The sequence below is a fragment of the Nelumbo nucifera genome, chromosome 4 (genome assembly GCF_055504915.1).
Source record: "Nelumbo nucifera cultivar China Antique chromosome 4, China Antique-T2T, whole genome shotgun sequence".
Taxonomy (NCBI): domain Eukaryota; kingdom Viridiplantae; phylum Streptophyta; class Magnoliopsida; order Proteales; family Nelumbonaceae; genus Nelumbo; species Nelumbo nucifera.
This window is the reverse complement of record NC_142652.1, coordinates 29,983,090-30,001,654: the sequence shown is the minus strand read 5'-3', so window position 1 is coordinate 30,001,654 and position 18,565 is coordinate 29,983,090. Positions and strand designations below refer to the sequence as shown.

Here is an 18,565-nt window from a genome sequence, read left to right as displayed (position 1 = left end):
GGCAGACTTGTGTTTAGTTTATTTTCTTTTAAATTAAGATGTTGTTGGGCCTTGGACCCATTAGTTTTTATTTTTTAAAGAGCTGTAATTACTTAGTTTGAGTTGCCGCCCTACTAAGGGCATCCTTGTAATATCTCATACTTAAGTTAATTATAAATAGAATGAGGGGCTGGCGGCTAGGGTTATGTCAATCTATCCTAGTCGACCTTCTTCTCTTTTCTTCCCTTTCCTCCGTCTAAAGCTGAAATCCCCAACTTTCTACTCTTCCTTTCACAAGAAGCTTGGCCGAAATCAGCACATAAGACTTTCTACTCTATGTTCCAACGGTTAGTTGGAAAACTTCTCTATCTTTGTCTCACTCAACCCGACATCAGTTATGTAGTCGGTGTGGTTAGTCAGTATATGCACTCTCCTAGAACTACTCACCTCGCAGTTGAGAGGATACTAGCATATTTGAAGAGGTGCCCGGGCAGAGGCATTTTATTCAAGAATAATGATCACATGAAGATAGAAGTTTTCACAAATGCTGATTGGGCTGAGTGTGTTGATGATCGAAGATCTACCTCTAGATATTGTGCTTTTGTAGGAGGTAACCTTGTCTCTTGGAGGAACAAGAAACAAAATGGTGTAGCTGAGATCCTATGATTGAGATCATTATTTGATAAGTTAGGTATTGTTTATGAGAAACCCTTGATGTTGTATTGTGATAATCAAGCTGCCATCAATATAGCTCATAATCCGGTACAACACAACAGGACTAAGCATATTGAAGTGGATCAACATTTTATCAGAGAAAGGGTTACATCTCAATAAGTATGTCTTCCATACATCACCTCCGACATGCAGCTGGCAAACCTTCTCACCAAGGCGGTTTCAAGGAAGAAGTTAGAAGCAGATCTATGCAAGTTGGGAATGACAAACATATATTCCCAACTTGAAGGGGAGTGTAGAGAACACTAATGTGGACCCCACTTAGGTGGTCCCCCACTGTTCGTATGTCAACAATAAGTTATGATAAGGATTAGTTCTTTATGATAAGATTAGGACTAGTCTTTTATAAGATTAGGATTAGTCTTTTTTTCAGCTTTATCTTATCTTATCTTGCCATGTATGTAATTCAGTCCTTTTACAAGTATGATACTATGTATATAAATTTAAGAGGGGGGCGGCCGTTTAAACACATCTACCCAACTCTCTTTTATCAAAATCTCTCTCTCTCTCTCTCTCTCTCTCTCTTTTCTCCCTCTTCTTTTCTTATTTTTTTTCTCCTTTTAAGTGTCTGTTCAATCTTGAGCGACTACTTCTCCATATTTATGTATATGTGTTTGTTAATATAACTATGCCCTCAATTGTACTTTTTTTAGTAACAAATAACAAGCAAAGCAGACACCTCAGAGTTTGCTTGTGTGGAACGGAATATGTAATCAATGAAGAGAAGCACATCTTGCTCTTCAGCACCTTGGAAGTTCTCAACAACAGTAAGACCAGTTAGGCCAACACGGGCATGGGCACCTGTAGAGATCATTATCCTCCCTAGTATGTTCTCCAACACCAGCAAAGACAGAGAAACCACCATGAGCACGGTTTTTCCTACACCAACACCACCAAACAGCCCAATCTTCCCACCTCTCTGGTATGGTGCAAGGAGATCCACAACCTAAATTCCAGTGACAAGAATTTGTTGTTAGGTGGCCTACTCAACAAAAGTTGGGGTTTCCCGATGGATAGGTAGGAGTGGTCGGTTTTTATTTCACCCTTCTCATCTATAGGCTCTCCAATAACATTCATAATTCAACCAAGTGTGGCCCTACCGACAAGCACAATGATCGTGTAACTAGTGTTAAGGACCCTTTCTCCTTGTGCAAGCCCTTTGTTATAATTCAGGTCTGCCTTAGAGTTCGGCCTGACTAAGTTCAGTTATGTAGAAGAAGAAAAGGTGATAAAGAAAGAGAGAGAGAGAGAGAGAGAGAAAGAGAGAATTCTGGTTCGAACTCAAAGAGTCAACTTGACTTCTCCCAGTCGGCCAATAAGTATTTATATTATTATTAAAACATGATTGAAAAGACCTATGTGCCCTTACTTAAGTTAAGAGCACATGTTCCAACACAACATTACAGATCATCAACATCAATCAAGGTATAAAGACAGAAATACCCCTACGCCAACACTCCCCCTCAAGTTGGTGAGTATATATCATATACTCCCAGCTTGTTACATATGTAGTCCACTCTTCCCCGACTCAAGCCTTTTGTAAATAAGTCAGCCCACGGATTTCCTGTATTAACATGTGTAGTGTCTAGCTCTCCATTCAGCACCTTCTCCCTCACAAAGTGACAGTCAACCTCAATGTGCTTGGTTCTTTCATGAAACACTGGATTAGAGGAGATATGAACTGCAGCCTGATTATCACAATAGAGCTTCATTGGAGTGTTAATGTTGTACCCTACTTCCTGTAGAAGGTTCCTTAGCCACACTAATTCACAAGCGGTGTGCGCCATAGCCCTATATTCTGCTTCTGCACTGCTTCTTGCCACAACCGTCTGCTTCTTACTTTTCCATGTCACCAGGTTACCTCCCAGAAACGCGCAATAGCCTGTAGTAGACCGCCTATCAGACATATAACCGGCCCAATCAGCATCAGAATACCCTTCTATTTCAACTTTTCCCCCACTCTTGTATATCAGACCGCGACCTGAAGCCCCTTTTAGATACTTCACAATTCTCAGAACCGCATTCCAATGAGGAATCAGAGGTTTTTGCATAAACTGGCTTACCACACTAACTGCAAATGAGATGTCTGGTCTAGTAATGGTTAGGTAGTTCAGTTTGCCCACAAGTCGTCGGTATCTACCAGGGTCTTCAAACACTTCACCCATATCACTGCTTATCTTGGTATTTGTGTCCATGGGTGTTTCAGCTGGTTTGGCACCCAACAAGCCTGTTTCTTCCAGCAAATCAAGCACATACTTCCTCTGTCATAGGTTAATCCCATACTTGGATCTCGCTACCTCTATCCCCAAGAAGTATTTCAGTTTACCCAAATCCTTTGTATGAAAGTGATCCTGCAGATAAGTCTTCAGCCTGTCAATACCAATGTTATCATTCCCAGTAATAACAATATCATCTACATACACCACCAACAGTATTTTTCCTCCCGGAGAGTCATGACAAAATACAGAATGGTCAACTTTGCACTGTTTCATACCAAACTTCTTTACCACCTCACTAAACCTACCAAACCATGCTCGAGGAGACTGTTTAAGCCCATATATAGCCTTCCTTAGTCTGCACACCTTACAATCCTCCCCCTGAGCAACAAACCCGGGAGGTTGCTCCATGTAGACCTCATCGAGTAAGTCACCATGCAAAAAGGCATTCTTGATATCAAGCTGATATAGTGGCCACTCATACATGGCTGCAAGAGATATCACAACACGAACTGACCCTATCTTAGCAACCGGTGAGAAGGTCTCTGTGTAGTCAATGCCATAGGCTTGGGAGTACCCTTTTGCAACTAATCATGCTTTCAGGCATTCAACACTACCATCAGGCAGATACTTAACCGTATAAACTCATTTACAACCAACAACTTGCTTCCCAGGAAGAAGAGCAGTGAGGTCCCAAGTATGATTATGATGAAGGGCTGAGAGTTCTTCTTCCATGGCACGACACCACCCTGGAGAGGCAAGGGCTTCTTGGACATCTTTAGGAACAATAATTGATGATAACAAGGTAACAAACTAGCGATGGGAAGCGGAAAGGTGAGTAAGAGAAACATAATTAGAAATGGGATGAAGGGTGCAAGTACGTTTACCTTTCCGCATAGCAATGGGTAGATCAATCTCAGATGCTAAGTGCAGGTCTAGTGCCGGATCCGTCGACAGAGATGTAGCCGGAGGAGTAGTAGCTGGTGCACGTGGAAGATGTGTATACACATGACGGATAGGTGGGCGTTCAACAGATGGTGGCATCGGAGGCAAGGATTTGGTCACAACTGGAACAAAGGGAGGAGGATCGACAACAGGAAGTGGAAGAGGAGGAAGAAGCATCACCAGACCCCAAAAAGAACGGAGTAGACTCAAAGAAACTGACATCAGCACACACAAAGGACCGTCAAGAACCAGGATGGTAACACCTATACCCTTTTTGGGTCCGAGAATAGCCAAGGAAGATGCACTTGAGAGAATGGGCATCAAACTTGTCGTTCCCGGGACCCAGATTATGGACAAAATAGACACACCCAAAAACTCTCGGCGTAAGAGGGAACGGAGACAAAGTGGGAAACAAGACCTGAAACGGAGAATGACCATCAAGGATGAACGTGGGCATCCGATTAATCAAAAAATGAGAGGTAAGCACTGCATCACTCCAAAAAGGTTTGGGAACATGCATGTGATGCATTAGGGATCTTGCTGTTTCAAGGAGATGGCGATTCTTTCTCTCAGCCACCCCGTTTTGTTGTGGGGTATAGGTACACGAGGTCTGATGTATAATGTCGTGTTTGTCCAGGTATTCCTGAAATGATGAGGATAAATATTCGCGGCCATTATCAAAACGAAAAACTTTGATGTGGGTACCAAATTGGTTACGAGTCTCAGTATAAAATTTTTGAAAAATGGTAAACAATTCACTTCTTTCTTTCATTAAATAGAGCCACGTCAGCCTTGAAAAATCATCCACAAAAATGACAAAATATTTGTATCCATTATATGACATCACTTTATAAGGACCCCAAACATCTGAATGAACTAAAGAAAAATGACTCGACACACGGTTATCAACCCTAGAACTAAAGGGAACACGATGGTGTTTCCCAAACTAACACGACTCACAATCCAAAACAGAAAGCTGACTCAAGGACGAAACCAAGGACTTCAAGACTTTTAGCGACGGATGACCAAATCGGCAATGCCACTGGAGAGGAGAAAGAGATGACTGGAGAGCTGTTGAAGTTCTACCACCACCACCGTCAAGATAATACAGTCCACCTGCTTCATGCCCTCCACCAATCTTCATCCCCGTCTTGAGATCCTAAAAGACACACATAGAAGGATAAAAGGTAATGGAGCAGTTAAGTGATTTGGTCAGCTTACTAACAAACATAAGGTTAAAAGGCAATTTAGGAACATACAGAACTGATGAGAGGGATACAAGATCTAGGTCAACATTACCAACACCACAAATTGAGGATGTGGAACCATTAGCATGGGTGACAGATTGTGATGTTGAGCAATGAGATAATGAGGAAAACACACCTGGAGTTCCAGTCATGTGATCGGAGACTCTAGAGTCAATGATCCAAGGATTGGGTGTAGATGCCAGACAAGCCATACCTGAGTGAGCAAAAGTCGTCGTGTTCTGCTGTGATTGGATAAACCTCTCATATTCATCACAGGGAACACTCACCATCTCCTTCATGGGATCATCTGTGGATGTAGGAGGCAACTGGTCAAATGAATGATTCTCCTGTCTAAAGCTGGAACTTGAGTCACCGATCGCGGCATGAGTGGCCCAGGTTGAGGGAGGACCATGTAGATCTTAACAATAGTTGATGGTATGTCCATCCATACCACAATGAGTGCCCTTCCTCGAGCCTGAGCTACGTCCTCTACCACGGGCTCCCCCTAAATCTCTGCTCCCAGTACGACCACCACCACGATTATGAGTAGACCCACCATTGCCACTTCGGCCATATGCAGAACCACTACCACCACCACGGCCAGACTAAGCTCCCCGAGCTCCACCTCTACCACCACGGCCTCTCGATGCAGCAAAGGCAGATCTATCTGAGATATTAGAGTTCTCAGTAGATCCGATAGAAATCCTCCGAAGTCGAGCAAATATCTCTTCTAGGGACGGAAGAGCTGATCCCCCTAATATCTGAGCCCGTACTGGTTCATATTCAGACTTTAGTCCCACCAAAAATCTAGTCACATCAAGCTACTCTCTCTGTTGTTGCTGAATCTCGACATCAGAAGTGAGAGGATGATAGACATTCAACTCATTACATATGTTCCTCATGTTGGCATAGTACTCCTCAAGACTCTGATTGCCCTGTTACAGATTAAAGTACTCTTGATAAAGCTGATAAACTCTGGTTGTATTGTCCTGCCCCGAATACAATTTCTTCGCATGGTCCCACACATCTTTGGCAGTATCAAGGAACATGAAGTTCACACTAATACTGGGTTCCATACTATTCCACAACCATGTGATGATCTGAGCATCCTCTTGCTCCCAGTCTTCATACTCGTGAGAGTCAGAGGAGGGTTTCTCCTCTCTGATGTGTTTTACCTTCTTCTTTGCCTTCAGAAAGACTTCAACGGATTTAGCCCAAGGCACATAATTCTCTCCATTTAACTTAATGGAGGTCATCTGAACATTCAGGTAGTCTGTAGGCACCATCACACTAGGTTTATAATCATTATTGTCTCCCATTATGTTATCACCAATTCTGCACACTTGCTGAATTCTATTATCATTGAGATCTGCACACTACACACCACTAGGTCACACCTGTCACACTGATTGCAGCACTAATTGTTGCTGGAATGTGTGCTCTTTACACCACAAACCCTAGATCACACCTGTCACACTGATTTTAGCACTTGTTGCTGAAAAGTGTGCTCACACCACAAACCCTACTCCTACAACTACCTGAAATCTCACCACTATATGATCATATCTCTTCCTTCAAAAAGCACAAAGAAACCAGCATAAACCCTAGCACTTACTGGCCGAAACCCTAGCATATGGTCTGAAACACACCTCCTATTTAATCCATAACAGATATCATGCATTGAAATCTCTTACCTTATTGCTGAAGTAACACCCATACGAGCAGGAGAGCAGTCCACACACAACAGCCGCTTCACACACAACAGCCACTGCCCACACAGTTCGGCCCTCTATTCTTCCTCTACTAGGAGAGGGCGATCTCAGAAATCACAGCAACCGACCACATACGACCTGACTGGAGGCATAGAGACCCCCAAGGAAAGAGGGCGATCACTCCTTTTCAGCCCTTTCCCTTATCTCCAATCGAACACAGAAAAAAAAGAGGAAAACCCTAGATAGGGTGCGTAGAGAATGAACCCTAGGCAAGCAGAAATCTAGGCAGATTTAACCTAGCTCTGATACCATGTTATAATTCAGGTTTGCCTTAGAGTTCGGCCTGACTGAGTTCAGTTATGTAGAAGAAAAAAAGGTGATAAAGAAAGAGAGAGAGAGAGAGAGAGAGAGAGAGAAAGAGAGAAGAGAGAATTCTGGTTCGAACTGAAAGAGTCAACTTGACTTCTCCCAGTCGGCCAGTAGTATTTATATTATTATTAAAACATGACTGAAAAGACCTATGTTCCCTTACTTAAATTAAGAGCACAGGTTCCAACACAACATTACAGATCATCAACATCAATCAAGGTATAAAGACAGAAATACCCCTACGCTAACACCCTTCATTACCGTCCATGGTAATGGACTTGACCATATTCTCTCCCAAATGTTGAACGACTTTAAGCACCAAATGGATTGAATTGTCTAAAACCTCAAGTGTAGTCAAAATTGGGGGCAATTCCTCGTTGATCAACGACAACAAAGATCACTTGACAAACACAAACACAACCAATCACACCACCCCCATTAACTCATCAGTGATCTTGCCACTAAGGCCAACTTCCTTGGTCGATGGTAGTGATGGAGCCAACGGTGCCAGAGTAGCAGTAGAAGATGCATAGTCTACAAGACTACAACGCAATTGAGAAGGAAATCCTTAAGGGAAGGGCAAGATGCAAGGGATGGGGATGGCCTTCTGGGGTTGATGATTGAGGATCTTGACCCAAAGCGACATAAGGATGATCGAATAAGGAACGACAAGACCTACCGAGAAGCCATGGCTAAAGTTTGAAAACTAGGACCCTAAGGCAACTAGGGTGAGGGTTTTTGTTCTATCAATGGCTGTCGGTGCTGCAACAGAGACAAAACCTCATTGGGTTTTTTTTGGTTTCAGGAGCAAAAAAGAAGCCTATATACATAGTGGGCTCAGGGGATTTAAATCAATTAGTGTTGGGCCGAATGGAGGGTCCATTGATAGAGGAATTTTAGACCAATTTGTTGAGAGATATCAAGGAGTTGAGTCTACTTATTTTGAACCCAAAATCTTGAGGCACTCATTAGTGAAGCATGTGACATCGAATGGTGATGGAAGTCTTATAAACTGTTCAAATGGTTCACCTTCACCTTCACTGAGAGTGGAAGACAAGGAGAGAATAAGCGTATTGGTGGTCTGATATCTTTGAGGATGTTTGGTTCCACCGTTGTTTTGTGAAGAAATGTTTTGTACGAATTTTGTCTTGAAAAACAGGACAAAATGTTTCTTTTCACTTTGTGATGGCTAGGCGCCACACAAGCCAAACAGTAAAAAAATGCCTTACCATTGGGGGAAAACGTCATAATGGCATTTCCTCCATTGGGTGGATCTCACATAACCCAAGAAAAACATTTTCTTGATTAACAGCTTAACCAAACAAAATTTCAAACTCCACTGGGGGAAATGCCTATTTGGTGCTACACTAGTGCTAATTTTCTAATTAACGACAATAATACCAAAAACCATCTTAGTGGTTCAAGAGGTGGAAGTTTTTCATGGAGGTTGCAAGGAATCATTGGGGGGGGGGGATAAGGCAAAAGTAGCTCTGGTCTCAGACAAGGGTATGGTTATTACAAGAAAGTCAAGGAAGTTGTGAAAGCATTAAGTACAGTTTGACGGTTCAAAACTCAAAAAGGATAAAAAAATAACGTCAGATTCCGGTTTCTAAGGTGTTTGCAAGGTTAAAGGGAGGACTGTTTGGGGTAGGACCTAACAAGATAGTTAAAAATAATCCAATCAATGGAAGAAAAGAAGACCTCTTTCAGGAAATAGAGAAGAAGAGATATTGAATTGTTATCCAGTTTGAGAGGTTAGGGGCTCTGTTGGGCTGCTTGAGGGTTGTTGGGCAAGCTTATGAGATGTTTTTGGGTTTTGCTGTCTTTTGTGATGTATTTTTATTTGTGTTTTGTTTGGAATGCTCATGTGAGGGGACTTGGTAGAAGGGTTAGTCTTTGTGTTGTCAAGGGCATATGTGAGGGTTTCTTCTGGAATTTAGTCTTTGGGTTGCCTCTTCTCTCAAGGGGTCACTTATCACCTTTCTTGTATTTCTTTTTTTGTTTAATAAATTTTTATTTATCTTCAAAAAATATATTCATATACATATTATGGTGGTGCATTTTGTGATAAAATAAACCTACACTTCTACAATAGCTAGACAAGAAAAGTCCTATAAATTTTGCAAAAATATTGTTGTGATTATTACATTGTTGTTTATGGTTTATTTGGTTACATTATCTGTTTATTTCAGTCCAGTTTTCTATTTTGTTATGTATTGGGTGGCACCAGGGGTATATGATTCATTTCATGTAATTTTTAGTGAGAAATATAAATATAAGAAAGAGGCACAGGCCCACTACTTTTTGACTCTTCCTAAATTCTTCTCTCCTCTTCTCCTCTTTTCTTCCTCTCTACTCCATCTTTTAATGGCATGATCAATCAAACTACATTAACATTAACAAAATAAATCTCAAATTCTGAATTCCAAGTAATATGTTCTCCAAACAAGTAGTAAAACAATGGAATAAATCACTAAAATGTAAAATTAGATTGAGGAACTTACCAAATTGGGAAGTATATTATAGGCCTCAATTACTGATGAAGAAATCAACTAGCAAGTAAATAAAAGTTAGATCAGAAACAAAAATAGACAAAAAATACATAATTCTAAGTTCAATGGGTGAACCATATATCTTTTTTTTCATGATAAATAATTGTATGAATTCACCGGAGAGAAAAAAACACCATGCTGCACACAACAAATGGCAGAAGGCCTACAAGTATTTGCATTGATAGGTAGAGTAAGCTTACATGTTCTATCTTCATGGAAATAAAATATCATAGATTATCGTAGATATCACTTAATGACTTCATTTTCACCCTAAAACATACAGTAGATACTTTATTACAGTAACCTCCACTAAGGGCAATCCATTGCTTCAATAATTGTGTACCATATCAATTTGATTGATGTGACCAAGGTTCAAAGTATCGGAAATGCAAGGTGTATCGGAAAGACGATTTTAAGAGACGTATCGGGATACGTTTTGGATATGCAAGGATATAGATGAAAAATCAATATACGCATAAATATGTTAGGAAATTCAAATAAATCAAAAAAATATATATAATTAACAATACTTACAAGTTTTATATGATTGTAAATAAGTCATTTAAATGTAAAAAACCATAATTTAATCTTTACATAAAATGTGACATATCGAGATATAATTAGTTTAAAAAATGATGGAATAACCAAAATGTGAATGTATATACATCAATTTTCAAATAACCAATATAATTATCTTAATATTTATTAGTATATAAATTTTAATAATTAATTTCAGCATTTATTAATAAGCACCACTAAGAAAAGAGAAAATTGACTTAAAACTAAAAATGCATATAATTACAACAAACAAATCAGAGTGGTCTAGTGACCAGGGTTAATATTTGTAGTGTTTACACTAGGAAAATGAAATTAGTGAGAGAGAGAATCATTAATTAATAGAATTATTGATAGAATTGTAATTAGGCACTAAAATTCAAATTTAAATTTAAATTTGCCTTAAATATAGGAGTAATTAACTAATTAATGAAGAAGTTAAACTTAAATATAGGAGCATAAATGACATTAATGAGAGAGATTCGGTATTAAATATGAATTAATGAAATTAATGGAACAAGGGGAACCGAAATGATTTGGTCTGTATCAACCTGTTTCGGGCTTGTATCGGTTGATACAGATCCGAAACAGCCCGATACAGGCCCGTATCGGCTGATACATACGAAAAGAAACGTAACACATGATTTTTACACATTCCGTGTATTGGTATCTGATGAGGCAAGAAAAAAAAGAAAAAAAAAGGAAATGTGTGTATGTATTCTGTTTTGCATGTTTTTCTTGTAGTAGGATCCCAAATTGTTGTTTTTGGGTAGCTTTGTTGACAGTTTGGGACCAGGAGTATTTTCATCATTCTATAAGTCAGATTTTTGGTCAGGGGCAGTTTGGGTGCATCTCTGTTGGGTTTTGGTCTCTTGGGTCTTTTTGTAACAAAAGTAATCTTTTAGGGGTTCATTTGAAGTTAGTTTTGTTCTTAAGGAGTTGCTGGTGAGAGGGAAACATTCTACGGGCTTATGTGTAAATATTTTAACTAGCTTGTCCACCAAGCCAGTGAGTCTTATAAAAGAGAAGGGGGTTGTTTCTGTAGGGGTCTTTTTGGTTCTTTCTCTCTTGTTTGAGCTGTAGCTCGCCCCAGCTAGGGTTTTCAAGCATTGGGAGCTTGGGTTTTGAGGAGTTGATCTATTTTGGCACCTTCCAATCCCTCCATCACTGCGTGTCCGTGCAGGAGGCCAGCTTGCTGCCATTGTTACTGTAGCGGAACTGTTCCAGGAGGAGTTTTACTTCAGGTTCAGGTCTGAAACCCATAAAAATTCAACTTATTTTGTTGTTTTCAGCTTGGTATTTCTTGTGCTTATTGCTGTATACTTGAGGTACTGCATGTAACTTGTCTTACTGTCCACATCAGTATCTTATTGGGACAATATGTATCGGCCGATACGGCCCGATACGTTGCAATATTTTAAACCTTGGATGTGACTATAGTTGGATTAAATGTAAAACTATGTATGGAAGGGATGCCTAACTTTTATTAGTTTTAAACTAAGCCAGAAGAGCTAAAGTATATATGCATGCAAATTTATGACGCAAAAAGCAATAGTCGAGAAAAGTGACCTTAAGATAGACATAACAACTGATTCCACTGCTTCGCTCATCTATCCACAAGGCAGAAGACCTTGAAAAGTGTTTCCACCATAATTCTTAACTGCTGCATCTCTCGTTTTTTTCCCCTTTTCTAGGGGTGTTAAGATTGACGATAAGACTGAGAATGTTTATTGAACAAAAATATTCTTCCTCTTTTTCCAAGCAGTCTAGGATAATAGCATGTTGTTTAATGAGCCGTTGTTATAAAATTGGCAATGGGCCAATACACAAAAATAAGATTTTCATAATGAGGCTAGCAAAGATGTAGTTGATCAGATAGATGAATAGCAAGACGGGAACAGAAAAATCAGAAGATGGAAAATGGTGGCTTAATCATCTATGTTAAAGCCCAAGAGATCTTTACAATGGTACCCACCACAACAATGCTTACAATCTACACTTTGATGGTTACATCTTAGGCAATCCCGGACCTTCCAGCACTGGATGAGTTACCAGAGATTGTAAATGGAAACATTAGAGCCATGTTCCCAGGTCCAACAGGCTTTGGAACTCTAAGAGAGCAGAACTGCTGGCAATCCCTCATGGCTTAAAAATAGGCAGGTGACTAAATTTCACAGATTTGATTTTAGGAGATTTGAAGGTTGTAGTGGGTTAGATTAAAAATGACAGCATGGGAATTTGGCAATACAAAAGCATCACGAGGGAGATCAAAGCAACAAGAGATTCAAGCATCACATACTCATGGACTCGCAGATCAGAAAATGGTTTTGTTGATACCTTGGCCAAGGATGGTCTTAACAAGGTTCAAAGTTTCTTTGGTCCCCGATACACCTATTTACAGGTGTCTTCGGGAACCCTTTTTTTTAAATAATATATATAACATAGTTGTCAAGGCAATGCCTAGGCGACAAGGCGTCCTTGGAGGCTCGCCTCGCCCAGTTAAGATAGGCATTATTAAACACACAAAGGTTTTGTTGATACCTTTGTGCACTATGTTATAAACACACAAAGGTTTTGTTGATACCTTTGTGCACTATGTTATAAAATACTTTTATATTTTATATTTTTTGACATTATAATTATAAAATAGGCATTATTAAACTAGAATACTCATTTTATGTGTTTATGTACTATTTTCTTTTTATTATTTTCTTATTTGTTAGGGTTTAATCACCACAAACATTGCTAACTGCTGTATTGAACTCATGGTTCATAGTATCGATACACCTCTGTGTATTGGCAGAGGTGTATCAGTACTTATAACGATACTCCCCTTATTTTTTTATTTCTTTGGTTTTCAATTTCATTTTTAAATATATATATATATATATATATATTATTTTAAAAAATGGGTTCCCGAAAACACCTGTAAACATGTGTATTGGGGCGCCAAAGATACAATACAATACACCCGATACGGGGCATATCATATCGAAGTTTTCATCTGATTGGATCCTCAAAGATTTCAGAACCTGAACTTGATAAGCAAGGGAAGAACTTAACATTTTGTCTAATCAACACATTTTCTTCTTACAGTTCTTCTTCTTCCACCTTTCCTTTTCTTCTTTTCCTATAACAAAACTAGGGGTTCATCCCCTGTATTTTTTTGAATTTTCTTTCCTTTGTTTGTTTTCTTCTCATAAAATGTTGATTTTCTAAAATTAAAACATGAAATTTATACTTATGAAAATTATGGATAACTATTAAGGAAAGATGGTTATGGAACCTAGGGAGCTACCCTAGGATATATGGCTTTACTTAAAAAAAAAAAAAAACCCATCGCCTAGGCGACTAGGCGACAAGGCGCCCTCCTGTCGCCTAGCCTCGCGTTGGCACCTTAAAAACTATGATATATAAATATACTTAAAACTGGAACTTGGAAAAAAAAGAACTAAAAAAAAAAAGGAGTAACATTCAAAGAACCGATACACCCCTGCCAATACACAGAGCTGTACCGAAACTTTGAACCTTGGGTCTTAATAAGAATCAGCTTTTCTGGGGGTTTCATGATCACATACAAACAAGAAGAAAAGGGATTTTTTAAACCAGTCTTTTGTGAAAAAAAGTAATGGAAATAGGATCAGGAAACTGACGTTACCACTTGATGCTGCTTGGCAGCTATACTAATATGCATATTCTTAACTAATGAAGTTTTAAGTTACCCATCAAAAATGAAAGAAACAAGGAAACAAGGAAAACCAGAGCTCATCCAAGGGAAGCCAAAACTAGCCCAATCAGATGAAATACTGAGCATGCTGAGATGGAGAATCTATGTACTTTTAAATCTCAAGCTAGAAAGGGAATGGAACAAGCTGGTGAGACACCATACAATATAAAGCATATAAAGAAGCTAGAATTATTTATTCAATCATAGTTGTTTTGTATAAGCTATGGTGATGATGTTAAAACTTAAAACCTTCTATTAAGTTGTCTTCTAATTTTTATTGGGTTGGGGAGAGAGAGAGAGAGAATACCAAAACTATTCCATCAACAACTAGTACTGACAAGGGAAAAATTCATTAGTGTAAGATAGAGTGATTGGTTAAATCAGCAAATTAATTACTGAAGCTATATGGATTAAATGTAAATGGGTGGGTTAGCAATCTCCATTTGAACAGGATAAAGTCCACAAATCCTTGGAAAAGGTATCATCTCCACCCATACATCTTTCTTTGCTTTTATAAGATATAAAGTGGGAAATGGCTCTAAAATAAAATTCTGGAAAGACCTTTGGTGGGGGGAAACTACCCTTGCAGCCTCTTTCCCTAGATTTTTTAACCTTACCCTTGACCAAGAACCCACTATTTCTTCCTGCCTTCCAGACCAAACTGTTGAGAACACCCTAAACCTTCAACTCAGAAGATCTAAGGGATTCGGAGATTTCGGAATTAATAGACTTAATTCAGACCTTTAAAGAAGCCTACATCTCCCCCTCCTATTCTGACAACCGAATCTGGACCCTTCACCCTACTGGCAAAGTCTCTTCTAAGTCTTTTGTTCAAGGTTTTGATTGCTGATGAACAGCATTCCTCCTTTCCTTTTAAGAAGATCTGGTGCAGCCACATCCCTTCAAGAGTTTGTTTCTTTGTCTGGGAAGCTTGTCTCCAGAAATTAAATACTTGTGATCTCTTGCAGAAAAAAGTTTTTGGGAAGACTGTCCATCTCTCCTCATGTTTGCATTTTATGCTTCAGTGAAGGTGAATCAGCAGATCACATTTTTCTTCACTGCAAGTTCACCCAAAAGATTTGTTTCCATTTCTTTAAAATGGCTGGTCACAACTGGGTTATATCAGAGCACATTATGGACTTTTTGCATCAATGGCAAGGAACAGGTTTAAGTAAAAGGGATAAAGTTTATTGACAATCAGTGCTACATGCAGTCTTGTGGGGAGTTTGGGATGAAAGAAACAAATGCCTCTTTGACAATCTGTTCAAAGGACTCTCAGTCAATGATCTCAATAGAGATGCTTACCCCTTGTAAAATTAGTTTGGATTCCTAGGGGACACAATCATACAGCAGATGGCTTAGCCAAATGTGGTGTGTATTTGGAGCATTTGTATAGCGACAAGCTTCCTCCTTTGTAATTTGTAGGGGTTCTTCCCCTGCTTTGTACATCTTCTCATGTACCTCTTCTTCCTTTAATGAATCCTGGTTAAATTTTTCTCAAAAAAAAAAAAAAAATACTGAAGCTATATGCATCAAACCTGAAGTTTCCCCTTTAGGTTTCCAAGTGTTCCTTCACCAAGAGGACTGGAGAATGAGTTTAGTACAACAGCTTGTGCTAATGCTGGCAAAATAGTTCTCATCATGGCCCCAATTCGCAAATTACGAACCTGCACTTGAAACAGATTTTCAGACAAAAAAAACTACATAAAAAGTGAATTTATGACTGAAAATTAACAAAACAATGAATAATTGTGAAATATGGAATTCATTGTTGCAGAAGATCTTGCTTTTACTCCAGTTCATGCATTTCAGATCTATCGAACCTGCCCTATGTATTTTGGAACTCATACCCCAGTTATATATTTTCCCAAGAATATATCTTTTACAAAAATACAGTGATACAAAGGCATTATTTCTAATTAGATCAAAGTAACTTAAATGATAAAATAGACACATGTATTGTTATTTGTTAAGAATATCTTTTTTTTTTTTGGAAAAGGTAAAGTATATGTTCATTAAGTCAAAAGAAACTGTACATGAGATAATGTACCAGTATGTTAACTTTAGCCCCCCCCCCTCCCCAAAAAAAAAAAGAAATCCACCCTCAAAAAAGAAGAGAAAGTATCAGTTTTAAATACAGAACTCAGAACTATCTGAGTCATTCAGAAGCTGACTAAGGCAAGAAGGCTCAGGACATCGATTCAAGTAATCAGAGTGAGAAAGCACCTACAGGAGAGAGGGAGGAAAATGAAGCTTGATGACAGAGGAGGGAAGATTGAGGGAAAAGGAAGAGTTCAGGTCAAGATCCAAGAGGAAAGTAGAGAGGGGGAGAGGGAGACAGGAAGGAAAAAAGCTGAAGAATTCCCCAAGTTAAATATCTCTGAGAAAGAAAAAACCGACATTGATAAAAAAGTTGACAGACAGGTGGCAGTTGAGAAATCTCTTGGCCTTTTCTTTTTGTGGGGAGAAGCGGTGGTAAGGAAGGCAATCAAACATTTTGAGCAGAATAGAAGACAGGAAATTAACAAGAGGAATGCAGCTGGGGAAGGGAGCGAGGCTTGAGAGGAAGGTGAAGGAGAGGAATTAGACATTGTTGATGAAGAGTGAGGGGAAACATTGGTATTGAAGCAGGTGAGAAGGAGAGGTTTGGACGTCTGTGGCTTTTTCATCTTAGTTCACAGATTCAGCTTGTTTTGCCCAAGGGGATGTTTCAAGTATTGGTTACTGGCTTCTTCTGTTTTTTGGGAGGTTTGGATCTGTAAGATGTTTGGGGGTCTTTTGTTTTGGGCTTTGGGTGCCTGTTGCTCTTAGCTCTTTCTGGAGGTGTTGCCTCGCCACCTCTTTAGGGTGTATTTTCTTTTTCTTTTTTTAATGAATTTTATTTTTTACTGTTCAAAAAAATTCCATTGATGCCCTAAATCATTGAACCCACTGATTTAGTAAAACAAAATACACACTATTGCAAAGTCAAGAAAGAGTCAATATTGAAAGATACAATCATGGCATGTGGATTTGATATTTTCTGTTTTACCCCATTTCACTAAAACCAAAATGCATATTATATTACTTTTACTTTACATAATCATATGACCACATCTTTCCAACAAATGTTCCAAAAAGGTACAACATTGTCAAATTTACTCTGAATGAAAACTGTGGTTATAAGTAGTATCATCTGAAGATACCTGACCCACATACTTACAAAGTTCTGCCCCCTCCCCAAAATGAATAGACAGGCTCAACTTTGATGGCTCCTTTGGAAGCCCTGAAACTCTCAGAGTATGGGAAGCCCTTAGAGATCAGGAGGATATTATTTTGACAAGGACACTTATTGAGTCTGGAGGTACTGCCTGAACAGAGACCTCGATGCTATTTCAATGGTTTCCTCTGATGCACTCCTTTGGTTTATCATGAGTTCATGGAATTTCTAGGTGGTTATTAGTTTTTTTTTTTTTGAGAAAAGGGCCCTTGGTTATTAGTTTGATGAGAGAGAATGGGCGAGATGGGCCCTTGGTCTCTTTCAACAACATATAAAGCAGCTAGAACTTTGGAATCCAGAGCACACATCCAAGTTCATCTGGATCTAGATATAAGCCAATTCATTAGCTAATTAGTTTGGCTAGAGGAGGTGTTGGGAGAAGCAACTTGTACAGGAATTTGTAACTTCCAGGAGAGCTTAATACAACAAAGTGTTGTTTGGTACTTCTATATAGTACCACATGAATATCAATTATTGAGAGAAACTCAACAACTATCGAGCTTTCCCCCTCCCTAAGGCCCCAACTGAAACCTAAGTCCATGAGAAGACATAAGTCCATGAAATTTGAGATGGGTTCATTCTTGTAAAGGGAGAGAGAATAAAGTGAAGGAAATTGGTCCTTAAGAGTGGAGTCCCCTAGCCATAAGTCCTCCCAAAATCTAACTTTGTTGCAACACCCAACATCATACCTTAGAAAAGACAAGAAGACTGATAGTAAATTGTGAATGGACTTCCAAGGGGAAGCTGAAGAGGCCTGGTAGGATACCCTAGTGTCCAAACTAGTATCCAACATACCATGTATGCTCACTATAACCCTGTGTCACAAGCTTTCCTGTTCAAGAGGGAATCTCCAGAGCCATTTTCTCAGTAATGCCACATTCTTCTCCACAAGATTACCTATGCCTAGACCACCTTGGTGGGCCTGGTCCCTACTTCTACATACCATGTCCCATTTCACTAGGTGATCTTCCTTCCCTTCACCTGGTTCCCACAAGAAGTCTCCCAGACATTTTTCCAGTTTTCTTGCCACATTGGCAAGTAACCCAAGTGTAGATAGGAAGTAGAGTGACAACTGGCGAGTTGGCTAAAGTGGTTCTGATCAAGGTAATTTTACCTCCCAATGAAATGTAATTCCTTTTCCAGAGACCCAACATCTTGGTATAAACCTTCCCAAGACAGGTTCCAAAAACTTAGCATTGTAGGATTATCCTAAGGGAAGGTCTAGGTACACATGGGTCAAGATCTTAACTCACATCCCAACTATTTTGCACA

General features: G+C 39.2%; 1 protein-coding gene, 1 long non-coding RNA gene and 1 pseudogene across 10 annotated transcripts in view; 1 reads left to right on the top strand and 2 right to left on the bottom strand.

Moving 5' to 3' along the window:
• Nucleotides 1–18,565, bottom strand: part of LOC104587736 (DNA ligase 6-like) — a 121,898-nt gene that overhangs the window by 58,638 nt on the left and 44,695 nt on the right. For all 8 annotated transcript variants that reach the window (XR_016085466.1, XR_016085467.1, XR_016085465.1 and 5 more), the window contains 2 exons: nt 15,573–15,701; nt 9,705–9,752 (listed from right to left, as the gene is read on the bottom strand). Coding sequence is in view for 4 of the 8 variants with exons in the window: in XM_088903048.1 (XP_088759174.1) it covers nt 9,705–9,752; nt 15,573–15,701 (177 nt within the window). In the remaining 4 variants the exon portion in view is untranslated. The remainder of the gene's footprint in view (nt 1–9,704; nt 9,753–15,572; nt 15,702–18,565) is intronic.
• On the bottom strand, nt 1,361–7,468 carry LOC148792121 (ATP synthase subunit beta, mitochondrial pseudogene; annotated as a pseudogene).
• LOC148792120 (uncharacterized) overlaps nt 9,759–18,565 on the top strand; it is a 55,836-nt gene continuing 47,029 nt past the window's right edge. Inside the window, exon 1 of one of the 2 annotated variants that reach the window (XR_016085469.1) lies at nt 9,759–11,551. This is a non-coding gene — a long non-coding RNA (uncharacterized LOC148792120). Of the gene's footprint in view, nt 11,558–18,565 lie in introns of both variants that reach the window. The other variant, XR_016085468.1, reaches the window with a different exon arrangement.